Source organism: Myotis daubentonii, chromosome 12 (assembly GCF_963259705.1).
Source record: "Myotis daubentonii chromosome 12, mMyoDau2.1, whole genome shotgun sequence".
Lineage (NCBI taxonomy): Eukaryota > Metazoa > Chordata > Mammalia > Chiroptera > Vespertilionidae > Myotis > Myotis daubentonii.
Window position 1 is genome coordinate 10,320,721 of NC_081851.1, and position 26,151 is coordinate 10,346,871.

Below are 26,151 nucleotides of genomic sequence, written 5' to 3' on the forward strand. Positions count from 1 at the left end.
ATCACCTCCTCCTCTCCCTCATCCTCCTCTTCCTCCTCCTCCATCTCCTCCTCTTCCTCCTCCTCCATCTCCTCCTCCCCGTCCTTCTCTCCCTCCTCCTCCTCTTCCTCCTCCTCCATCTCCTCCTCCCACTCCTCTTCCATCTCCTCCTCCTCCATCACCTCCTCCTCCATCTCCTCCTCCTCTTCCTCTTCCTCCTCCTCCATCAACTCCTCCTGCATCTCCTCCTCCTCCTCCTCTATCTCCTCCTCCATCTCCTCCTCCCCCCCTCCTCCATCTCCTCCTCCCCTCCTCCTCTTCCTCCTCCTCCATCTCCTCCTCCTCCTCTTCCTCCTCCTCCATCAACTCCTCCTCCTCCTCTTCCTCCTCCTCCTCCTCTATCTCCTCCTCCATCTCTTCCTCCTCCTCCTCTATCTCCTCCTCCTCCTCTATCTCCTCCTCCATCTCCTCCTCCCCCTCCTCCTCCATCTCCTCCTCCCCCTCCTCCTCCATCTCTTCCTCCTCCTCCTCTATCTCCTCCTCCTCCTTCTCCTCTCCCTCTTCCTCCTCCTCTTCCATCTCCATCTCCTCCTCCCCCTCCTCCTCCATCTCCTCCTCCTCCTCCTCCTCCTCCTCCTCCTCCTCCTCCTCCTCCTCCTCCTCGCCTCCACCCCGCCCCCATCCTCTGGTCCTGCAGCCAGGGCTCCCAGAGTGGCGGCGCAGCGCCGGGTCGCCTTTGTCTCGGGCAGCGGGCGGCGGGCCCAGCGCAGGCGTCAGCGGGTAAGTGGCGGCCGGGCCGCGGGGCTGGGCGGGGAGCCGGTGGGCTGGGGGCTCGGGGTGAAGCGGTGCCCTCCTGGGGACGAGGGGAAAACGGAGCTACTGGGCGCGGGGCTGCGGGGCGCGGGCGGGGCTGGGGGCTCTTGGGGCGCCGCCGCTTGGCTCCCGCAGACGGGCGGCGCGGGTGCAGGTCCTATCGGCTGTGTTTCTTCGGGCAGAGGCGCGGGACCGAAGCGGCAGAGATGGAGAAGGGAGAGGAGCTGGCCGCCGTCACCACCATCATCATCATCATCCCCATCCCCATCCCCATCCCCATCCCCATCGCTGACTGCGCCCGCCCCGGCCCCAAGCTTCCTCCCCGCTCATCCCCAACTTTACCGGATTATCGTCTGTTTCCGGGGAATACTCCGAGAAAGCGACGGTCTTTCCCATTAGGAACGAGTACATCTGCTGCGGGGTATCCTGTCATCTTGCGTTGCCAGTTCCCTCAGTTTTCCCATCCGGAAAAGGGGCACAGTGATGGCACTGCGCTCCTGTCAGGCCGAGATGGCGCCTGCTTTCCTCCTCCATCCCGGCCACCGCACGGGTTTCATGTTTACATTTCCTCTTTCACCTGCTGCTGCTGCTGCAGTCATGCCTGCACTAAACTCGATAATCAGGAGTTTTACAATCTTCTCTCCTGTGATTTTTGAGTGTCAAAATGCCGGTAGCAAATAGAGACTCGAGAAAAATGAAACTTTGACTAAAATAATACCAAGAATAGAAGCAAAACGAGTAATTTTGTAGAACAACCACCGAAGGGCTGGAGACTACCACGAAGTGCCATTCTCGTGGCCAGTGGCTCTGAGCCTCATAGCTTTGGATGCGGACGGTTTCCCGGCTTCTCACCAGCCCGCAGCCTGTTTCAGTGGCTGGGGGTCAGACATCAGCAAGCCTGCGGACTGCCTGCGGGCCAGAGCAGGGACCCATGGAAAGGAACTCAGAGAGCAAGCTCGCAAGGCCTCTGCCTTTGCCTGCTGGTTAGGAAATGAGCCTTGAACGTCTGTACTCGATTACAAATCCTAAATTTCATGGCACTTTCTGGGAAGTTTTCTTCCCCCAAAGTCAGGATAGCAGGGCTTCCCACCCCGCACAGCCCATGGTCCCTCTGCCGGGAGGAGGAAAGCGATCACACTGGCCAGCAGAGAGGCACAGCACGGCCGCAGCTGCCCTCTCGGTCCCGTACCTCCAGTGCTGTAATGTAGACTGTCCTTCGTCAACTCCAACCTCTCTAAGTAGTGAAATGGGGTTTTTAAACAGTATTTGCCGTTCTGTGGAGATTGACTTTGAAATCATTTCTTTCCCTAACAATATTTTAGCGTCTCAGATTTAAGTAAGGTGGAGTGGATCTAAAACAATCACATTTTCAGAACAAGGACTTAAAGAATTACTTCAGAGTATTTATAATTCCGGATCTTTGGGGGAATACTTCGCATCTTAAGGAACTTTGCCCCATCGCTTCTCGGCCTTTTGGCTAAGATCAAGTGTAGGAACTTTGCCTTTGGTTGTTTTTGAATTTTATTGTTAGAGCCCACATGAACTGTCTTAGCCCATATGAATATTTATATCCCCATATGAGTTATATTTTAAAATAATTAATTATTGAGGAATGATTTACATACATAAATTTCTTCAGTGTACGGTTTGATGAAATTTTTACCTGTGTGTGCCCCATATAACCAGCACCCAGAACACGGTGCCGAGTATCCCATCGCCCCAGTGTCCCTTCCCAGACATCACTGCTACTGTGATTGTGTGAACACAGAAACAACATTTCCTTTAAAATAGTTTTTGAATAACTTATTTTACCCACTCCCCCTCACCCCTAAATCTGGTTGGCCTGTTTCTGTAGCAAATATGACAGTCGGAGCTCTGGGCCCAGCACTGTGAAGATAGGAGCCTCACCCTGAAAAGGCAGATTAAGCAGGAATTAAACAAGTGGTGCCACCTCGTGTGCAGGTTCCGTGTTAGGGGGGGCCAGGCAGACCCTATCCTAATTTAAGGGGGGAGGGTTGTTTTGATTTGGTGGGGGGGGGGAGGGGGAGGCTGCCTGGAGGATGTGAATTTTTAAGTTAGGAACTGAAAATTGAGTAGAAAGTAGCCAGCTAAAACATGCAGTAGGAGGGAAAAGAGCATTCCAGCTGGAAGGAACACCATGAGTCATGCCTCATGTTGACGTAAGAAACGTCAAACCTGTAGAGAACTTCGATGAGTTTATTTGAGCCAAACTGACAACAGTTACCAGGAAGCAAAATCTTAACGGATTGAGAAAATGCTCCAGAGAATGGCAGTTCTACACCTTATTTTATACATTAAAATCAAAGTCGGAGGCGGAAGGGGTTCCATGAAATTCATTGGTGATAGATTAGGGAGGCGGGAGAAAGCGATCTCTGGGACTGGATAAAACAAAAAGACACACTCCTTTACACAGGTGGGTGCCGGTAGGTAGTGAACAGCTAACAATGAACGTGATCACAATGGGGATTCGTGGTCTCTGTTCCAGGGAAGTGAGAGGCCTGGAAAAAAGGAATTACTCTGACATTCCAAAGGCAGAAAGACAATACACAGGCTCAGTTAAGGTAAAGATTGACCTTTGTCAGGGAAGATACTGGGCGGGACATGACTGCCTGCCTTGACTCCCTTTTAGTTAGGAAGTTGTATGTTCAGACTGTCCTGTGTAGTTATTTTCAGTCTCTGACTTTGTGAGGCCACGCTGTGGGCCTCCCCTGACCTTGTGGGGTTTAGTATATAGTCCCCTTTTCATCCACACTCAGAAGCAAGAGCATGGAGTGTTCGAGGAACAAACTTAAGTTGGAAATCGTTGAGTACAGGGCTGGTGGAGAAGAACGTGAAATGTAGCTGAGAGTCAGTAGGGTCCCAATCAGACTAAATTTGTGTGGAGGGCTGTTCGCTCCGAGGACGAAGCGAGTGGTCAGGCTTCAGTGCGCGTGTGGCAGGATGGAATCTGATTTCCCAGCTGACTGCTGGGTGGTGGGGAGATTGTATGAAGGACTGGGTGGGAGGCTGCACTGGGCATCAGGTGAGAGAGGGGCAGCCTAGACTAGACAGTGGCAGTGGGAATGGGGAAATGGATGGAGTGGAAAGAAATCTAGAAGGTGAAAACACAACTAGATGTTTGACAGGTGAGGACTCAAGGATGACCCTTTGGGTTATTAGATCTTACAGAATGGTTGCATGACGGTGCTATTACCAGTGGAAGTGCAGTTCTTGGGGTGCTGTGGGGAAAGGAAATTCCTGAGGCCCTCACGGGAGGATGGCTCTGCATGGAAAGCGTGACTGATGATGTAAAATTAAGGGGACTTCCCTTTAAGGCCCCACCTCTGTCCAGCTCACCCTGAAAGAAGTCTAATCTTGTCGTCAGTGGGGGTAGAATTGAGGCCACTGCCCAGAGTCTCTGCTCCCTATTAAAGTCCAGTCCAGCATCTGGCCAGCTTAGCTTGTGTTCCCAGCTACAGCCTATTGTGTGTGGGGTCCCCATGGCCATGGGCCTTGTGGGTGCTTATGGCCACATGGCTGGCGAGTGTGAGTCACAGAGCAAGAAACTGAAAGGGAGCAAGGAGCAAGAGAGAAAGCAAGCAAGTGGGCAAGAGAGGGAACTCTGTCTGGGGATTATAATCAGGAGCTGAACCAATTAACCTTTCAGGATTTTGCACACTTGCAGCGGCTTCACTCCTCTAGCCAATCCATTGTTCCCCCGGCTAGACTGAAGGCAGGCACCTTCCCTACATCACCCTGACTTCACTGCGCATGCGCCCATCTCCCCCTTTTTTGGACCCCTTCCCCAGTGACCTGCAGGGAAGGGACGGGTGGTTTCCTCGGGCGTGTGACGCTGTAGCTTCCTGGTGACGCTGCCCAGGTGGCCATGTTTATAACGTCTGGCCTCCCCTTTGCTCCCTTCCTATCTACACTAATAAAAGAGAAAAATGGTAATTGGCGTACGACGATACCCTTTTCATTGGCTAATCTGGGCTATATGCAAATTAACTGCCAACTAAGATTGCAGTTAACTGCCAACTAAGATTGGCAGTTAACTGCCAACAAGATGGCGGTTAATTTGCATATGTAGGCACAATGCAGGGAGGCGAAAGGGAAAGCAGGAAGAAGCCCCCTGCCACTGACAGTGATCGGAAACCCAGGGGGGAGCTAAGAGCTGGGGGGCAGGGCAAAGGCGGCCCTGGGGCCGCCTTTGCCCTGCCCCCCAGCCATGATCGGAGAATCAGGCGCCTTTTCCGCCCTGGCCAGTGATAGCAGGAAGTAGGGGTGGAGCCAGTGATGGAAGCTGGGCATGGTCGAAGCTGGCAGTCCGGGGAGCTAGGGGTCCCTTGCCTGGGCCTAAAGCGGAGCCCACGATCGCAGGGCCGCTGCAGCTGCTGGTCCCCGCTGCCCGAGCTGGACGCCTAGGCCAGAGGCGTTAGGCCTGGGCAGGGGCGGAGCCTGCAACCGCAGGGAGCTGGGGGTCCCCTGCCCAGGCCTGACACCTCTGCCGGAGGCCTCAAGCCTGGTCAAGGGGCCGATCCGGTGATTGGTGATCGGAGGGTGATGAGGGTCAACTCCTCTGGCCGAGGCATCAGGCCTGGGTGGGGGGCTGAGCCGGGGATTGGGGGGATATGATGGTCCCCTTGCCCAGGCCTGAAGCCTGGGTCAGAGGCGTCAGGCTTGGGTGGGGGGTGGAGCAAGCGATCAGAGGGAGATGGGGGTCCCCTGCCCAGGCATGATTCCTGGGCCAGAGGCCTCAGGCCTGGGCGGGGGCCAGAGCCAGTGATCGGGGGGAGATGGGGGTCCCCTGTCCAAGCCTGACACCTCTGGCAGAGGCGTCAGGCCTGAGCAAGGGGCCGATCAGGTGATCGGAGGGTGATGGGGGTCTATGCCTCTGGCTGAGGCATCAGGCCTGGGCAAGGCGCAGAGCCAGCAATCGGAGGGGTCTGGGGGTCCCCTGCCAAGGCCTGATGCCTGGGCCAGAGGCATCAGGCCTGAGCTGGGGGAAGAACCAGTGATGGGGGGAAATGAGGGTCCCCTGCCCAGGCCTGACGCCTCTGTCAGAGGCGTCAGGCCTGGGCAAGGGGCCGATCCTGCGATTGGAGGGTGATGGGGGTCAACGCCTGAGGGCTCCCAGTATGTGAGAGGGGGCAGGCTGGGCTGAGGGACACTCCCCTCCCCCCATACCCAGTGCACGAATTTCGTGCACTGGGCCCCTAGTTATTAATATTAATAACTAGCTAATTTTGACGATAACAGTACCATTGAAAATGTGGGCAAAGAATCTAGTTTATGTCATATACTTTGATATATTTCTTTCTGAACACATTTCATTTCGGTTGGAAGCTAGCTTGTGGAACATTTAGATAGAAATGTCTACGAGGAAGTTGTAACGAATACTTATTAGGCACATTCCATATGCCAGGCATACACTGTCCCTTGCGGTGCAGTTGTGAACGATGGGCCCGTCCTCGGCAGTCACATTTTGTCAGGCTGGCTTTGCAGCCTGGGGGCTCCCAGATGTACGTGGTGACTAGAGGCTTCAGCGGGGATGAGGCTGCTCAGAAATTGCCATGAAGGAACAGAAGCCTGGAATCAAACCCTGAGGAACGTTAGGGTGAATGCAAATGGAGAAAAGGAGAGCTGGCAGGGACAGCAAGAGAAGAGTGGCCTTCAGAAGCCTAGGGAGTGGTCCCCAGTGTCACTGCTTCTGAGAAGTTACGTAAGATGAGGACAAGAGGTGGTCTACTGTTATGCTTCTCAAAGTGGGTGCCCGACCAGCAGCAGCAGCGGTACCCTGGAAGGAGGAATACAGATCGCTGGGCTCCACCCCAGGCCTACAGAACCTGCCTTTGAAGGCCTGAGAGCGGGAGCCAGCAGTGGTTTTAACCAGCGGTCCGGTGACACTGATGCGCACTGACGTGGGAGAGCCACCGACCTCGGCGTGGATTGATGAGGAAGTCTTGAGTGACTGGGAGACTTGGTGACAGTCATTTCATTGTGTTATATCCTGTTTGGGCCAATTTTAAACGTTTTTAATAGGAGTGTTTAAGTTTTGTTTTATTTTTTACTTAGAAGTTTCAAAATTTTTCTGCATGTTTGAGTTTTTCTCTTATAGTAGTTGCTGGAACAGTATATTCATATTTTGTTTCACTCTGTTCTGTATGATTTTTGAAGTTTTGTTTTTCTTTACTGGGAAACACATCCCTTTTCGAGGTCTCAGTATGTTAGGCCACCTGCCTCATTGATGCTTGGTTCACTGCCCTCAACCCGGAAATTGGGGAATTAAAATTCCCAGACAGAGTGCAATCCTGAAGGCAAGGGGATCTGAACGGGAGCCTGAGAAACACCTGGATGCTTACATGGGATCTTGCCAAAAGTTCCAAGACTCCATCAGGGACACATTTCTAATGATGTGAATTTGGTATTTATGGGAAGTAATTGGAAGTGTGCCCTTTGAACTGATCCAGCAACATAACCAGCATTATTGTACTTCTAATGTACTTAGGAAGGAGAGGATTCCTACTAACCAGGTCTTTTCCTGGTTCCTCTGTCGTCAGACTCCCAGGCATTTTATTTCAGTTTCCAGGAGGAATTAGAGCATTTCTATTTTGCTGTCATCAGGGAAAATCTATGGTAGATTTTTCAAATGAGAAGTAACCGACGCAGATATTGCCATTCCTGTTCAAAATGAAAACTTCATTTTCTATGAATAAAACCTGGTAGGTGGTTTCAATGCTTTATAAAGTGAGTGACAACCACAAAGAAGGCTCTCAAAAGTTGAGTGGATGGACGGATGGATGGATGGATCGATCAATGGGTGGATGGGTAAATGAATGGAGGGGTATGGACACATGTCTGGAAGGGCAGATAAAAGAAAAGAGGTGTATGCGTAGATGGTTGGGTGGATGGATTAGTGGATGCATGGTTAAGTGGATGGATGAATCAGTGGATAATGGGTAGGTAGATGGATAGGTGGGTAGAAGAGCAGATGGATAAAAAGGTGGATTGAGAGAATTGTTACGTCTAAAAAGGGAAAAACAAATACCCCTGAGGATGTACAGTGAAATGATCTGAAGGCACAGGCCCCTTATTTCTAATGTGATTTTGTACAAATCCTTTAACATTGTGTATCGGCCACCCCACCTGCTGCCAGGTTTGTGGTCAGGGCCAGATTGTATAATTACCATGAATGTGTTAAAACTGTAAAGTGTGACAGGAATGTAAATAATTCCTACATGTGATTAGATAACAGGTTGTAGTTGGATGTTGCTTTTAAATATGTTAAGACTGCACTCTTGCTCAGCTTTGGGGACATCCAAGTCATTCCTTGTGCCAGCCCACACAGCGTTTTGGCAGGCTCTCTTTAGTCCTACATAGATTAGGACCTTTGGCTTAATACAAAGTTTCCCCACGTACGGGATGCAGCATAGAAGCACGTGTTACCGGCAGGTCAAATCTGTGATATCGATGAAAACAAGATGAAAATGTACAGAAGTAAAGTTTACTTAAATTTGAAGTAAGGGAAAATATATGATAAATTATAACAGTTGAGATTCAACTGCATGGCAAAAATTGCGAAGGCGGCACGCATACAAAGCACTAACTTTGGGGCAACTCTAGCTTCATGATCAGAGTAGTTGCGTAAAGGAATCTGCTGTTACTGGCTGTTGAGAATCAGCATGAGCTATTTTCCAGGCCAGTGGCACACAGTGAGCTAGTTCTCTGGCCCCTTTCCGACAGGCCAACTCATCTCCTTGTTGTTCACAAAATGCTTTCACAAACATTTTTGTGCACACGATTCTGTTGAATGAGTATTGCCGTTGCCATTTTCATCGATAAGGAGGGCGGAGGAGCATCCCCTGCTGAGACCACAGAGCCAAGACTCCAACCCGGGTGTCCTGAGGAGTCCCGGTCTGTTTTTGCTGGAGCACTTCTCAGTAACGGAGCTCCCAGCAGAGGGTGTCATACCTCAGAGGTCAACCTGAGGATCTTGTTTACTGTTGATTCTTTTGAAGAATCCTCACGTGTGTGCAAAGGGAATCAGCATAGGCCAGTCCCCAGCAACGGCACATAATGAACACAACACCCAAAGGAAGGGGTGCTCACTGTGGGTCCTGGTGTAAGTGTGGGAGCCTCCTAGTCAAGTTCACGTTGAATACTTGCAGAGCTGGTGTGGGCTGTGGCTGTGCTGGCACACCCCATGAGTCTCTGTTGGGGTTTGTGGGGGACACCCTTGCATCAGGGGCAGGCATCTAAAATGTAAGGACAGGGGGCCTTGTAGCAAAGCACTATTGGACACTTGCGACCTCTGGGGGATGCAGTTTTTAGTTGGTGCCTGCAAAACTGGCCTTTGAGCCGACTCACAAGAGGAAAAGAGATGTGTTTATTCATAATCAATTTATTCATACATTTTACAGGCATTTAGGGAATGCCTACTACGTGCAGGAAGCCACAGAAATAATGTATTTTTTTCCAATTATCTTTCTTTGTATCCACTTAAATATATATATATGTATATATATATATATATGTATATATATATATGTGTGTATATATATATGTGTGTGTATATATATATATATATATATATATATAGAGAGAGAGAGAGAGAGAGAGAGAGAGAGAGAGAGAGAACTGAGACGTAAATTATCAAAAGTCGAAAGGATGTTTGAAATCGTAGGAAGACTGATGAGAACATCCTTTGACTTTCATGTTAGTTGTTGGCCACACACACTCGGCTCTGCTTCAGACCTGCTTCCAGCTCCAGGGACTCGCCGAGGTCTCCCTTGTTGACGTCATCAAGGACAGTGCGCACAACGCGGCGGCAGGCACCGGAGCTCGGCGTAAACATGTTCTTGAGGAAAGAGCAGGTTTGCATCCACTCGGGTCTGCATTGGGGGGCTGACAAGGCCACTGCACGTGCTGGCTGGCCGAGTCCTTTTCATTCCTGAGCCTCAGTCTCCTTATTTGTAGGAGGGAGGGTTCCGTGGACACTGTGAGGACACTGTGAGGATGAGCTAACACTTAAATGGCTGCTTCCTCTGCACCAGGCGCCCTGCTAACTGCCTCCCACGTTAACGCAGTCCTCAGGGTGCGCTGTGGGACAAGGGAGCGTAGGTGAGGCACAGGCTGCGTTGGAAACCCAAGGCCTTCAGCACATGAAGCACACGCAGTCTGGTCTTCTCTCTTCTCTGCCGCCCTGAGCTGCAGTCTCCTCAGGAGTCACGGAGGATGACAGGGCCTGCCCCCTAAGGGGCAGTTGACCTGCGGGATGTTCCAATACAACTGTGACTGAGAAAGCACTTTGTGATGCACAGCGCACGGTGCGGCAGGGTGGGCCCTGACAGCGCCCCCTCGCCAGGCTGCCTGCCCACGGGCCCTTCCTCCCAAGGCCCCAACAAGAAGGCAGAGCCGCCCACCAAAGGGGTCTTCCCGTCTCTCTGCCCCTGGTCTCAGCTGCCGTCTCAGCATTCTATTCCCATCTTAAAACCTAACTTTGACTCTGTTAAGCAAGCATTTCACCCCAGCTGAGGGAGGGCTGGTCCCAGAACAAGAGAGAACGGAAAGGATATGCCTTTGATGAGAAACATGCTTTTAGTGGCACCTGCATCTCTGTGCACAGGCCATGGTCTGAGTCTCACTCCCGTGGAAGGAGAGCGCTTCCAACTGCATTGCAGCTTCCTCCCGGGGTCCCCTCTGACCAGGGAGGACACTTCATCCCAGAGAGGCCCGTGTTTCCGTCATCACAGAGCAGGGCTTCCCGTGCACCTCACTCAGGTTGGGCTTGGTCCCTGCTGGTGGCAGGGTGCCTTTCAGTTGGGTAGTTACTGGCCAGGACCCCCAGCCCCGGCCGCGAGGGCTGCTTGCCTGGGGTGAGGAACAGATGACAGTCGGGGATTCCTGGAGGAGAAGAGCTCACCCTCTCCCTCCAGTGGCCCCAGCCTCTCCTTTTCTGCAGGAAGAGGCGCAGCGGGAGGGCATGTGAATGACTGGCTGGGACTGTGTTTATGTTCAGCCCCCTGGGGGGAAACAGGGCACGTTTGTGTCATGCTGAGTGGGAGTTACACGCCCGCGGCTGCAGCCCGTGTCCTGCCGGTTTCGTGAGAATTCAGCTTATTTCCTAGGAAACTGCTGTGCCTTCTTTACAAAAAGCGTTGACTCTGCTGAGGTTCCTGCCTGTAGTGCAGGCCTGAGGAATGTCCACCTTCGTGTAAGAGCGTTCATTTACCTGGTGCCCACAACGCAATCATAGGAATAAAAATATAACTAAAAAGAAACCATTAGGAGGAGAAACCAAGATGGCGGCGTAGGTTAACGCCGGAGATCGCTGCCTCGAACAACCACTTCAGAGATATAACTGAAGGACAGAACGGACATCATCCAAAACCACAGGAAGGCTGGCTGAGTGGAAATTCTACAACTAGGAGGAAAGTGAATATCATACCCAGACTCAGAGGAGGCGCAGTGCTGAAGTGAAATACTCAGGTGCGGAGTGCGCACGCGGAGCGGGCTGGTGGCGGAGGGCGTGGTTGTTGTTTTCAATCGGGAGGGAGTTTCAGACTCTGAGCTCCAGATCCGGGCGAGTCTCTGGGGAGCAAGACTCAAACGGGAGAAGCGGGACTGTCTGGCTTCGGTCGGAACTCGAAGGCAGCTTTCTCTCAGAGGTTTGCAGCCATTGCTGGGACTCTGAGAGGCAGAGCCCCTGGGGAAGGAACTGAGAGCAGCCATAACTGCTCGCTCCTGCCCGCCCTGTAGATCCCCTGGGACCCGCCCCGCCCAAGCCCTGCGCAGAACCATTTGCCGGATAGCCTCAGGCAAAGGCTAGATTAGCACCGCCTTAGAGATCCAGCACAGAAGCCCTCCCACTGCAGACCCAGCGGACTCTCATAGCCAGTTAGCCTGGAGGTCAAATCACCCCCGGTATTGCCGACATCAATCAAGGCTTAAAGGCAACAAGACTGCACACAAAGACCACTAGGGGGTGTACCAAGAAAGCATAAAAAATGCGGAGACAAAGAAACAGGACAAAACTGTCAATGGAGGATATTGAGTTCAGAACCACACTTTTAAGGTCTCTTGAGAACTGTCTAGAAGCTGCCGATAAACTTAGTAAGGCCCTCGAAAAGACTGGTGAGACCGCCGATAAATGTAGTGAGATCCTCAAGAAATCTAATGAGACCCTCGATCTTATACTGGGGAACCAACTAGAAATTAAGCATACACGGACTGAAATAACGAATATTATACAGACTCCCGACAGCAGACCAGAGGAGCGCAAGAATCAAGTCAATGATTTGAAATGCGAGGAAGCAAAAAACACCCAACCGGAAAAGCAAAATGAAAAAAGAATCCAAAAATGCGAGGATAGTGTAAGGAGCCTCTGGGACAGCTTCAAGCGTACCAACATCAGAATTATAGGGGTGCCAGAAGATGAGAGAGACCAAGATATTGAAAACCTATTTGAAGAAATAATGACAGAAAACTTCCCCCACCTGGTGAAAGAAATGGACTTACAGGTCCAAGAAGCGCGGAGAACCCCAAACAAAAGGAATCCAAAGAGGACCACACCAAGACACATCATAATTAAAATGCCAAGAGCAAAAGACAAAGAGAGAATCTTAAAAGCAGCAAGAGAAAGAAACCGAGTTACCTACAAGGGAATACCCATACGACTGTCAGCTGATTTCTCAACAGAAACTTTGCAGGCCAGAAGGGAATGGCAAGAAATATTCAAAGTGATGAATACCAAGAATCTACAACCACGATTACTTTATCCAGCAAAGCTATCATTCAGAATTGAAGGTCAGATAAAGAGCTTCACAGATAAGGAAAAGCTAAAGGAGTTCATCACCACCAAACCAGGATTATATGAAATGCTGAAAGGTATCCTTTAAGAAGAGGAAGAGGAAGAAAAAGGTAAAGATACAAATTATGAACGACAAATATGCATCTATCAACAAGTGAATCTAAGAATCAAGTGAATAAATAATCTGATGAACAGAATGAACTGGTGATTATAATAGAATCAGGAACATAGAAAGGGAATGGACTGACTATTCTTGGGGGGGGAAAGGGGTGTGGTAGATTCGGGAAGAGACTGGACAAAAATCGTGCACCTATGGAAGAGGACAGTGGGTGGGGAGTGAGGGCGGAGGGTGGGGCGGGAACTGAGAGGAGGGGAGTTATGGGGGGGGGGGGGGAAAGAGGAACAAATGTAATAATCTGAACAATAAAGATTAAAAAAAAATAAAAAAAATAAAATAAAATAAAATAAAAAAAAAAAAGAAACCATTAGCCTTATCAACAGCAAGTTAAAATCCTAATTTATGCACTTGCTAATTTTTTCTCTCTGCTACAGCAAAGGAACAAAATGGATAAAACAAGAAAAACTTTCAGAAGTTCATTGCTGATTACTGTTGATATTCAACGGCCATGACTTTCCGAGTCCACAGGCAATGAATGGACAAGCAACCGTGTAAGTCACAAGAGCAGTGTTCTCCATCGCAGCAGGTTTTGTTAACTAAGTCTACTTGCCATGCGGAAAACTTTCTAGAATGTTCTGCCTCATGCAGTTTCCCAGAGCCAGCATGTGAGTTGAAAAGAGCATTAAATAGGAGAGGGGAACCTGGGTTTTATTTCTGACTCCACCTCTGTCTAAACGTCTGACACTTGCAGGTCATTGACCCCCTCTGAGTCTCAGTGTTATCTTTTGTAAAAGGGGATGTGGAGAGCACAGTCGCCAGGGTCCCCCAACTCTGCAATGCTGTGACCCCATGGTCCTTCAGGTGCCTTTCCCCGTCACTTTCTCTTAATCCTGAACTCGACATCCATGAACCGTGTGCTGTTGCCATAATTACCCACTCATTGAACACCACATGATGAAGGATGAAGTCACTACTTTGTATGTTAAACTGTTTCGTTACTTTGGAGGGAGGGCAGGAGAGAGCTCAATGCATGAAGCTCTAATCACAGTATTATAGCACATTGTTTTATAGCTCTCTTTTGCCCTATTGTATTGATGACCATAGCCCAGATTTTTATTTCCACGCTTGCATTTCCCATATTCCACACGTGCAGTAAGAGGCCAGCCCTCCCAAGTGAGAAATGATGGACTGAGGTTGTGAACCTGTTAGGAAGGGTCAGTGGGTGGGGTGATGGGCTGCCTCAGCCCCACCCAGCTCTCATCAGTGAGAACCACTTGCTGGCTGGCCTGGGCTCCAGTCCTCCGCATCTTTGGCTCAAGGGCCACTGCAACTCTGCCCCTCAAACTGTAGGAGTGTGCAACTAGGAGGTGCCACCCTATGCCAAGCGGACAACATAGAAGGAAGCATCTTTTAGAGTATATACTTTCCTTAAATATTTTTCTCAGAAGAAATATTAGCCAGACATTAAAAGAAACTCAACTTATCTTGGAATAGAAAGCAAAACTTACATATAATAATAAAAGTGTAATATGCTAATTAGACCAGAAAACCAAAGGACCTTCCAGATGTCATTCCAGAAGTCCTTCCAGATGAAGCTGCAGTGACAGGGGCCGAGGCAGAGGCAGTTAGGCAGGCAAGCAAATGGTTAGGAGGGATCAGGCAGGCAGGCAGAGTGGTTAGGGGCTATGAGGCAGGCAGGGGGTTGGGGTGATCAGACAGGCAGATGAGTGGTTAGGGGTGATGAGGCAGTCAGGCAGGCTAGCAGTTAGGAGCCAGTGGTCCCAGATTTGTGAGAGGGTGCAGGCTGGGCTGAGGGGACCTCCTGCCCCTCGTGCACGAATTTCGTCCACCAGGCCTCTAGTTTATAATAATAAAAGCGTAATATGCTAATTAGACCAGACGTCCTTCCGGACATCCTTCCAGATGACCTTCCAGATGAAGCAGGGGCTGCGAAGGAAGTCCAGGTTCTGGGTGCCTGCTGGCAGCTGGAGGGAAGCCCAGGTTCCAAAGGGAAGCCCAGGTCCCAGGTGCCAGAAGGAAGTCAGTGCCAGCAGCCTGGGGGAAGGAAGGCCTACTCTTGCATGAATTTCGTGTATCGGGCCTCTAGTTTAATATCAAATAGAACTAGAGGCCTGGTGCACAAAATTTGTGCATGGGGAGGAGGTCCCCTCAGCACAGCTTGCACCCTCTCCAATCCAGGACCCCTTGGGGGATGTCCGGCTGCCGGTTTAGGCTCCCGGGGATTGGGCCTATGCCAGCACCCGGACATCCCTCTCACAATCCTGGATCTCTGGCTCCTAATCGCTCACCTGCTTGCCTGCCTGGTCACCCCTAACTGCCTCCTTCTGCCGGCCTGATCACCTCTCACTGCCTCTGCATGCAGACCTGATCACCCCTAACTACCCCCCTCCCCCGCCTGCCTGGTCACCCCTAACTGGCCCCCGCTGCTGGCCAGACCCCCCCCAACTGCCCCATCCCTGCCAGCCTGGTTGCTCCTAACTGCCTCCCCCACCAGCCTAGTCACCCCTCACTGCCCCCCTTACCAGCCAAAGTGCCCCCAACTGCCTCCCTTGCTGTCCTGGTCACCTCTTACTGCCTCCCCTGCCGGCCTGGTCACCCCCAACTGTCCCCCCTGCTGGCCTGGTCACCCCCAACTGCCTCCCTACTGCCGGCCTGGTCACCCCTCATGGCCCCCCCTCCCGCTGGTCTGGTCACCCCATGCAGCCTGCTGTTCAGTTGTTTGGTCATCCCTCACTAACCACCCCCCCCCCCCCAGCACCACCAGCCTGGTTGCTCCATGCAGCCTGCTTGTTCAGTCGTTTGGTCATCCCTCACTAACCCCCCTGCTGGCCTGGTCATAGGCAGCCATCTTGTGAGGGCGTGAGGGTTAATTTGCATATCACCTCTTTATTATATAGGATGCTTCAAAGAAATTTCAAGCAAATAGAGGCTAATTTGGGGTATTCACCAGGCCTCATAAATGTTCTACTATTCAGGGCACTTTGGTGGAAAACATTGAAAATTAACATTTACTGAGTGCCACAGACAATTCCAAGCATTAAAAAAATAACATGTAACACCTAAATATCATCAAATACACAACACTACTTAAATGTCCCCAGTTGTATCATTAATGTCTTTTTTGGGGTTTTTTTCTCATTAATGTCTTTTTAATTTGATTTCTTTGAGTCAGGATACAAATAAGACTCATACATTACATTATTTTGAATATATGTGTATGTATGTATGCATATTCGTGTGTGTATATAATGTACATAGAAGTTTAGTTCTAGAACCTAATCTTGTCTTCTTTACTACTTTTTAATTTTTATTCCTCTCCCTTCACCCCTCTCCCCTCTGGCATCCATCAGCTTGTTCTCTATATCTCAGGGTCTGTTTCTGTTTTGTGTTGTTTATTCCTCTGTTTGTTTTGTTTTTAGATTCCAAATAGGTGAAATAATATGGTGTTTGTCTTTGTCTGACTAATTTCCCTTAGCTTAATACCTTCTAGGTCCATCCATGCTGTCACAAAGGGTAAGATTTCCTTCTTTTTCATTGCTGAATAACAAATTATTGTATATTTATATATACCACATCTTTATCATCCATTTATTGGTGGGCACTTGGGCTGCTTCTACATTTTGGCTATTGGAAATAATGCTGCAATGAACATAGCGGTGCATATATCTTTCTGAATTAGTGTTTTTGTTTTCCTCGGATAAATACCCACAAATGAATTTGCTGGATGGTATGGCAGCTCTATTTTTAATTTTTTGAGGAAGCTCCATACTGTTTCTATAGTAGCTTCACCGATTTACAGTCCCACCAATAGTGCACATCCTCACCAACACTTGTTATTGCTGATTTGTTGATGATAGCCATTCTGACAGGTGTGAGGTGATATCTCATTATTTTAATTTGCATTTCCCCAATAATTAGTGATGTTGAGCCTCTTTCTATATGTCTGTTGGCCAACTGTATGTCTTTTGTCAAGAAATATTTGTTCAGGTACTCTGACGTTTTTTTTTATTGGATTATTTATATTTTTGGTGTTAAGTTGTATGAGTTCCTTATATAGTGTAGATATTAACCCCTTATAAGATGTATCATTTGCAAATATCTTCTATTCATTAGGTTTTCTTTTTGTTTTGTTGATGGTTTCCTTCACTGTGCAAAAAATATTTAGTTTGTTGTAGTCCCATTTTTTTATTTTTCCTTTTATTTCTCTGGCCTGATGAGACCTATCCAAAAAGATATTACAAAGAGCAATGTCAAAGAGTTTACTGCCTATGGTTTCTTCTAAAAGTTTTATGGTTCAGTTCTTACATTTAAGTCTTTAATGCACTTGAGTTTTATTTTTGTATATGGTGTAAGAAAGTGCCCCAATGTACCTTTTTTTATGTATCTGCCCAGTTTTCCCAAGGCTACTTATTGAAGAGACTGTCTTTACCAATTGCATATCCTTGCCTCCTTTTTCATAGACTAATTGATCATATAAGTAAGGATTTAATTCTGGCTCTCTATTATCTTCCATTCTATGCATCTGCTTCTGTATATCTGTTTTTATGCCAGAACCATACTGCTTTGATTATTGTAGCTTTATAGTGTACTTTGATTAATTTGATACCTCCCACTATATTCTTTCTCAAGATTGCATTGGCTATTTGGAATATTTTGTAGTTCTCTATAAACTTTAGGATTAGTTGCTCTAATTATGAGAAGAAAGCTATTTGTATTTTGTTAGGGATTGCACTGAATCTGTAATTGCTTTAGGTAATAAGGACAATTTGACAATATTAATCCTTCCAATCCATGAGCAAGGTATAGCCTTTTATTTATTTTGTATTTTCTTCAATGTTTTATAGTTTTCAGAGTAAAGGTCTTTTATCTCTTTGGTTAAAATTATTTCTATGTATTTTATGCTTTTTTGGTGCAATTATAAATGAGATTGTTTTCTTATCATTTGTTATTGGTGTATAGAAATGCAACATATTTCTGTATATTGCTTCCGTGTCTTGAAACTTTACTGAATTCATTTATTAGTTCTAATAGTTTTTTGGTGTAGTCCTTAGGGTTTTCTATAAATAATATTATGCCATCTGCAAATAATGAGAGTTCTACTTGTTCCTTTCCAATTTAGATGCCTTTTCTTTCTTTTATTGTCTGGTTGCTATGGCTAGGTCTTCCAATATTGTGTTGAATAGAAGTGGTGGTAGTGAGCATCCTTGGCTTGTTCCTAATTTTGGAGGAAAAGCTTTCAGCTTTTAAGCATTAAGTATGATATTAGCTGTGGGTTTGTTATATATAGCCTCTATTATGTTGAGATATGTTCCTTCTATATCTATTTGGTTGAGAGTTTTTACCATAAAAGGATGTTGAACTTGGTCGAATGCTTTTTCTGCATCTATTGAGATGATTATATTGTTTCTAGTCTTTATTTATTTACTTATTTAATCATTTTTTAATTTTTCAATTACAATTGACATACAATATTCTATTAGTTTCAGGCATACGCTCTCATGATTAGACATTATAAAACTTACTAAGTGATCATCCCAATAAATCTCATACCCATCTGACACCATACATAGTAATTAGAATATTAGCGGCCTGGTGCACAGATTCATGCACCAGTAGGGTCCCCTGGCCTGGCCTGTGAGGATCGGGCCAAAACCAGCTCTCCGACATCCCCCGAGGGATCCCAGATTGTGAGAGGACAGTTCTCGGGTGATGCCCCCTGGAATCAGGCTCCCTCCTCTTTGGTTCCAGGTGCCAAGTGACCACGGTTTGGCAGTTCCTGCATTGAGTGTCTGCCCTCTAGTGGTCAGTGCACATCATAGCTACTGGCCGGTCACTTAGGCTTTTATATATGTAGATTATTAATTATAAATCCTATGCTGTACTTTACATCCCCATGACTGTTCTATAACAACCAATTTTTACTTTTTAATCACTTACCCTTTCACCCATCTCCCCAACACCCTCCTATGTAGCAACTGTCAAAATGTTCTCTGTACCTATAAATCTATTTATGCTTTGCTTATTAATTTATTTTGTTTTTTAGATTTAATTGTTGATAGATATGTGTTTCTTGCCATTTTATTTTTCATTTTTTGATCTTTTTTCCTTCTTCTTAAAGAAGACCCTTTGACATTTCATGTAATACTTATTTGGTGATGATGAACTAACTCCTTTAACTTTTTCTTATGTGAGAAGCTCTTTATATGTCCTTCAATTCTAAACGATAGCTTTGTTGGATTGAGTAATTTTGGTTGTAGGTCCTTGCTTTTCATCACTTTGAATATTTCTTGCCACTCTCTTCCAGTCTGCAAAGTTTCTGTTGAGAAATCACCTGACACTCTTATGAGAGCTCCCTTGTAGGTAACTAACTGCTTTTCTCTTGCTTCTTTTTAAGAGTCTCTCTTTGTCTTTAACCTTTTGCATTTTAACACATTGTATGCGGGAAACATATTTATACGTTTTACTTATACGTTTTACGTTGACTGGCAGTAGAGTGTGGGACACGTATTAATACGTTTTTTATAGACTAGCAGTAGAATGCAGGTAACGTATAAATACGTAAACTAAAGTTATCGTAATTTTACTGAACGTTGCCACTTGCACAAAAAATTAGCAAAAATGGCCCGCGCCACCTGTTAGCGCGCGATAAAAACTACCCGCAAACAATGTGTTAATTATGATATGTCTTGGAGTGGGCCTCTTTGAGTTCATTTTGTTTGGGACTCTGTGCTTCCTGGACTTGTATGTCTATTTCCTTCACCAGTTTAGGGAAATTTCCTGACATTATTCTTTTCAAAAAGGTTTTCAATTTCTTTCCCCATCTCTTCTCCTTCCAGTACCCCCATGATGCAAATGTTGATATGCCTGAAGTTGCCCCAGTGGCTCCTTATACTGTCTTCATTTTTTTAATTCTTTTTTCTTTTTGCTGTTCTGATTGGGTGTTTTTTGCTTTTTTTATATTCCAAATTGCTGATTTAATTCTTGGCTTCATCTACTCTACTGTTGGTTTCCTCTAAATTATTCTTCATTTCAATACGTGTATCCTTTATTTCTGACTGATTCTTGTTTATGGTTTCTACTAGAGGCCTGATGCATGAAATTTGTGCAAGGGACTTGGCCCCTGCTGCTGCAACAGCCACCTTGGCCCCTGCCGCCACGGCTTTGTCTGGAAGGTTGTTCAGAAGAACATCCTGTCTAATTAGCACATTACACTTTTATTATTATAGATATCATTTTTCATGCTGTTGAAATTCTCACTAAGTTCCTTAAAGTTACCACTAAGTTCCTTGTGCATCCTTATGACCATTGTTTTGAACTCTGTATCTGGTAGTTTGCTTGGCTCCATTTAATTTAGCTCTTTTTCTGAAGATTTCTGTTCTTTCTTTTGGGACCTGTTTCTTTGTCTCTGCATTGTGGTTGCTTCCGTGTGTTTGTTTCTATGTATTAGGTAGAGCTGCTATATCTCCTAGACTTGGTAGAGTGACCTTGCGTAGGGCCCAGTAGTGCAGCCTCCTTTGTCACCTGAGCTCAGTGCTCCAGGTGTGCCTCTGTGTGGGCTGTGTGCACTGTCTTGTTATAGTTGAGTCTTGATTGCTGTTGGTGTCACTGGGAGGAATTGAACCCCAGGCCAACTGGCTGTGGGAACTGGCCACAACTATAGCAGAAGAGTTGCTGTGTAGGAGTAGACCCCATGAAGCAGGACTTGCTTCATTTTGGCTTTGGTGCTCACCAAGTCCACGCCCTGAGTGTGCCACTCATGGAGGTGGTGGGGTTGTAATCCAGCCTGGGCTGAAGCTATCCACCAATGCACTGGCTCTGGGGCCCCTCAGGAGATGCAAGGTCAGCCACCACATGTGCCTTGCCTCAGGCCACCCAACACTAGCTACAGAATGATCTTCAGATGGCTGCTATTTGTGTTGGGCTTGGAGTGCCCAGGAGAGGTCAAGCTATGAACCAAGGTGGACTGCTGCTGGTGTTGAGTCTGGGGTCACTTAGCAAGAAGTACAGTGTACATAGAGGCCAGATGCTGCTTGTTTGAGAAATTTTAGAAAAGTCCATAGCATGATGCAAAAGAGGCCATTTGTATGGAAAAGACACCAGAAACAGTTTGGGTAGGGAAGTTGGGAAGGGAATCACCAGGGTTGGGTGAACATTGTGAGTCAGATTGATGGAGATTTAGATATGGCATCCAACTGCTGGCTCTGTTGAGAGGTTCTCAGAAAAGGAACAATGGCCTCTGCTAGCATTTCTGTCTGGCAGAAAGCTGCCCACCAGCTCTCAACCTGATGCCAGACAATTCAATTCCTATCTGTATGCCCCTGGCTCCTTTCAAGCTGCTGCTCCAGTGCTGGAGCTCAGAGGAAGAAAGTCTGAGTAAATCTTTGTGTGGGCTCTTGAAAGGGAACTGCCTGTGACTCTAGCAGCCCTCCATCTCAGCCACAATGCCCGTCTGTTTTTACAGACAGAAGTTATGGGGACTTCTCTTCCTGTCTCTGGAACCCTGGGCTTGGGGGCCTCGCATGGGCTGGGACCCCTCACTTCTCAGGAGAGATCTTTGCAGCCGATCCCTCCTGATTGTTATCTACAACTTGTGGGTGTGGAACCAGCCTGTCCCATGTATCCGCCCCTCCTACCAGTCTCAATGTGGCTTCTTTAAATCCCTAGTTGTAGGACTTCCATTCAGCTAAATTCCAGGTGGTTCTGAGTGATGCTTGTTCTGTAGTTGAGGTGTATTTTGTTGTGTTGTGGGAAGATCTGAGTACCACATTTATTTACTGCCATCTTGACCAGAAGTTTCAATCCTTTATTTTGTTAACATGATGTATGTCATGTTGATTCATTTACAGACATTGAACCATACTTGCATCCCTGTGATAAATCCCACTTGATCATGGTGTAAAATGCTTTTAATGTTTGTTGAATCAGTTTGCTAACATTTTTTTGATAATTTTTGTATATGTTCATCAAGGATATTGACTTGTAATTTTTTTGTAATGTTTTTGTCTGTATCAAGGTAATGTTGGCTTCATAGAATGAGTTTGGAAGAACTCCTTTCTCTTCACTTTTTTGAAATAATTTAAGAAGAAAAGGCATTCTTTCTTCTTTAAATTTTTGGTAGAATTGAGCTGTGAAGTTGTCTGGCCCTAGATTCTTATTTGTTGGGAGTCTTTTTAAAAAATTATTACTGTTTCAATTTCATTGCTGGTAAATGGTCTGTTTAGATTTTGTATTTCTCCATGGTTCATTCTTGGAAGGTTATATACTTCCAGAACGTATCCATTTCTTCTAGGTTAACAAATTGGTTGCCATATAATTGTTTGTAGTATTTTTTAGTATTCTTTGTATTTCTGTGGTGTCGTTTGTAACTTCTCTTTTATTTATGATTTTATTTATTTGGACTCTTTTTTCTTGATGAGTTTGGCTAAAGATTTGTTGATTCTGTTTGTCTTTTCAAAGAATCTTAATTGTATTGATTTTTTATGTTGTTTTTAAAATTTCTATATTTTGATTTCCACTTTGATCCTATTTCCTCCCTTACTTTTACTTTGGGTTTTGTTTGTTCTTCTTTTTATAATTCCTTTAGGTGAAAAGTAGATTGTTTACTTAGGATTTTTCTTGTTTCTTGAGGTAGGCCTGTATAACTATGAACTTCCTTTTTAGAACTGCTTTTGCTACATACCATAAATTTTGAAAAGTAGTGTTTTCATTTGTTTCAAGGTAGATTTTTATTTCCTATTTGATTTCCTCTTTGATTCATGGGTTGTTTAGTAGCATGTTGTTTTTATCTACACATATTTGTAGATTTTTTCCAGTTTTCTTCCTGTAGTTGATTTCTAGTTTCACGCATTATGGTCAGAAAACATGTTGGATATGATTTCAGTCTTCTTGATTGAAATTTAATTTATTGAGGCTTGTGATTTATGCTGTAGAATGTTTCATGTGCAGTTGAAAAAAGTATATTCTGCAGTTTTTAAGATGAAATGTGATATGGATATGCTAAGTTGATCTGATCTAATGTAATATTTAAAGCCATTATTTTTTATTAATTTTATGTCTCGATGATTTATCATTGATGTGAGTAGGGCATTAAGATCCCTTACTATTATTGTATTACTGTGGATTTCTTTCTTTATGTCCATTAATAACTGTTTCATATATTAGGTGCTCCTATGTTGGGTACATGGATACTTATGATAGTTATATCCTCTTCTTGAACTGACCATTTTATAATTATGTAGTCTTTCTTTGCCTTTTTACACATTTCTTTGTTTAAAAGTCTATTTTGTCTGATACGAGTATTGCTATCAGAGCGTTCCTTTCATTTCTGTTGCATAAAATATTTTTTCCATTCCTTCACTTTCAGTTTGTATGTGTCTTTTGATTTGAAGTGAGTCTTGCATGCAGCATACTAATAAATTATTTTAATGCATTCAACTACATTATATCTTTTTATTGGATAATTTAATCATTTACTTTTAAGATAATTATTGATAAGTATGTACTTTTTGCTATTTTTTTTTAATTCTGGGGAGTTGTTTTTATAGTTCTCTTTTTCTTTCTTCTTTTCTTGATCTCTTCCCTTGCTTGTGGTCTGATGGTTTTCTTTAGTGCTTTGTTTCCTTCCATTCTCTTTATTCTTTTTTAAAAAATGTATTTTATTGATTTCAGAGAGGAATAGAGCGGGGAGAGGCAGAGAGACATGTAACATCAATGATGAAAGAGAATTGTCGATCAGCTGCCTCCTGGATACCCCACAGTGGGGATTGAGCCCACAATCTAGGCATGTGGCCTGACCCGGAATCAAACCATGACCTCCTGGTTCACAGGTCGATGCTCAACCACTGAGCCACACCAGCTGGGCTCTCTTTAGTCTTTGTGCAGCTTTTGTAGGTTTTTGCTGTGTGCTAACCATGAGGTTTATGTATATAATTCTATATCTATTTTATGTTGTTAGGTTTTAAAGTTTGAATATATCCTATAAGGACAATTTTTTTACTCCACCTTCCATTCTTTATGTTATTGATGTAATATTTTAGATCTTTTTGTGTTTTATATCTCCTACTTATTATAGTTTCAGTTGAGTTTGATACATTTTTAACCTTCATAATAGCTTTTTAAATGTGTGATTTACTATATTTGTTCAATATTTGGCTTTACATGTGAGATTATTTTTCCTTCCTCATAATTTCTTGTTTCTGGTTGTGGCCAAGCATTTTTATGTGATTCTCTGTAGGTTCTATAATTACATGCATTTTGAAAATGAAGAATCTGAGGTACAAAAAAGTTAAATAATTTGTTCAGAGTTTACATAGCTAGTAGGCAGCAAAGCTAAGACTTAAAATCCAAGCAGTTTCTCTCTTCCCTAACTTTTTTTTAAATTATGTTTTTATTGATTTTATAGAGAGGAAGGGAGAGGGAGAGAGAGAAATATCAATGATAAGAGAGAATCATTGATCAATTACCTCCAGCACGCCCCCTACTGGGGATTGAGCCCGCAACATGGCATGTGCCCTGACTGGGAATTGAACTGTGAACTCCTGGTTCATAGGTTGATGCTCAACTACTGAGCCACAACAGCGGGGCTTCCCTCACTTCTCATGCTTTCACTACCTCGCCCACTCTTTACCGCAAACATGTCAAACTCACGGCTGGTGGGCTGTATGCCTCATCCTCTGGCCGCGAGTTTGACATGCTTGCCTTATAGAGAAAGTACCTACATCCCAAAGTATGAACTGTCCATATTAGATATGACAGGTAGATCTGATGAAAGGCAGGGGAGCTTTGCTTAGAGGGTCTCCAAAATTAACTTAAAGGCAAGCATGATAGATGTAAAATTTCCTTCGCTGGACTTTGAGGGGAGCCAAGAACAGAACAGAATCTCTTGAAACTGTTACATTTTCTACAAGTAAACAAATGTTCCACTGCCATACTTCCTGGTTCCTGATGAAGCGAGTTCCAGTTTCGCCCATCACTGATGAGCCTGCTCGCCTTCCTGGGCCACAGAGCCAAGAAATCTTTTTTTTTTAATAAGAAGTTTATTTAAACAACAAGACAAGCGACCTGAAGGGAAAACTATCTAGGATTCATAATTTTAGAGTAATTTATCCCTACTTTAATTCAGATTGCCCTACATGTAACAGCTATGTACAAAAAAGTTATAAAATTGTCCTTGGTTTTTCAATGATAAATGAAAACCATTAAAATTTTCCAATCAAACAAGGTATGCAAGAATTTTTATATTGTTATTTTTTTGTTAAACAGTGAGAGCAAAATAACTTACTGGAATATAAAGATCGGAGCTGGGTGAGCATGCCACTAATGGAGAAAGGGGGTGTTTTTATAGAACCAGTATTTTTTCCCCATCCCATCTCCATTTGATGTAGATCAAAACATACCATTGGCCATTTAGTTTTAAAAAATGCAAATGCTTGTGCACATACATCGGTCACTTTATGTACAATAAAGGAATGAGGAAGAGGAAAGTGAAAGAATAGAGAAAATTATACTGTAGTCGTCAGATGTGTTGAAACCAAATTGTAGTTTTCTAATTGAGAATGTCTTCTTGGTCTGGAGGAACAGAGTTCTGGAGTAAAGTAGCAGGCTCCCTTTTTAGTAGACACCTCCCGTCTGCTGCTGGAACACATCAGTTGTATCCTCATCCTCCATTTCCAACTGTGCAGGTGTGTCTGTTTCATCGATTGGTTGCCCTTCAAATCGGAATCTGACCTGCCTCCTTGACAAACTCTGTCGTTCACAATAGGCTTTCATTAGTTTACTAAGGGGCGTGCGCCTCTGAATCTTAAACTGCACCACATAACCATCCTGCCCCGCCACCTTCAAATTAATATGATTGTTGTTCTCAGTCTTGAGTTCTTCCCTGGGCTTTTCATTGTCCAGGACGAGCGCCAGAGTCTCCTCAGCTGCCGCTTCACAAAAGAGGTACCAGATCCAACAAAAAGATATAACTCTGATAAACATATATGCACCCAATACAGGAGCACCCAAATACATAAAACAGCTTCTGAAAGATATCAAGGGAGAGATTGATAGCAATACAATCATAGTAGGGGGCTTTAATACCCCACTGACACCACTGGATAAATCCTCTAAACAAAAAATCAACAAGGAAACAGCAATCCTAAATGACTCACTAGATCAGATGGACTTAATTGACATCCTAGCTAATAAAAGAGAAACATGGTAATTGGCATATGACCGCTACCCTTCCCATTGGCTAATCAGGGGAATATGCAAATTAACTGCCAGCCAAGATGGTGGCCGGCAGCCAGGCAGCTTGAAACTAACATGAGGCTTGCTTGCTTCAGTGACGGAGGACTCCAACGTTCCCTGCCTGCCGCTGCAAGCCTCTGAGCTGCAACTCTAAGCAACTATGTAACAAATATAGAAGCTA

The 26,151-nt window shown here is 45.5% G+C and overlaps 2 protein-coding genes and 1 pseudogene across 2 annotated transcripts in view; 2 read left to right on the plus strand and 1 right to left on the minus strand.

Moving 5' to 3' along the window:
* Positions 1 to 639: 639 nt before the first annotated feature.
* The window catches only part of GPR45 (G protein-coupled receptor 45), a 93,852-nt gene continuing 68,340 nt past the window's right edge, over positions 640 to 26,151 (plus strand). Inside the window, exons 1-2 of the mRNA XM_059658936.1 lie at positions 640 to 759; positions 13,154 to 13,270. The gene's annotated coding sequence lies outside the window, so the exon portion shown is untranslated. The remainder of the gene's footprint in view (positions 760 to 13,153; positions 13,271 to 26,151) is intronic.
* Positions 2,250 to 2,410, plus strand: LOC132214129 (U2 spliceosomal RNA; annotated as a pseudogene).
* LOC132213853 (small ubiquitin-related modifier 2-like) overlaps positions 24,849 to 26,151 on the minus strand; it is a 32,997-nt gene continuing 31,694 nt past the window's right edge. Inside the window, exon 2 of the mRNA XM_059660756.1 lies at positions 24,849 to 25,707. Within this exon, the coding sequence (XP_059516739.1) occupies positions 25,350 to 25,707 (358 nt within the window). The 3' untranslated portion in view covers positions 24,849 to 25,349. The remainder of the gene's footprint in view (positions 25,708 to 26,151) is intronic.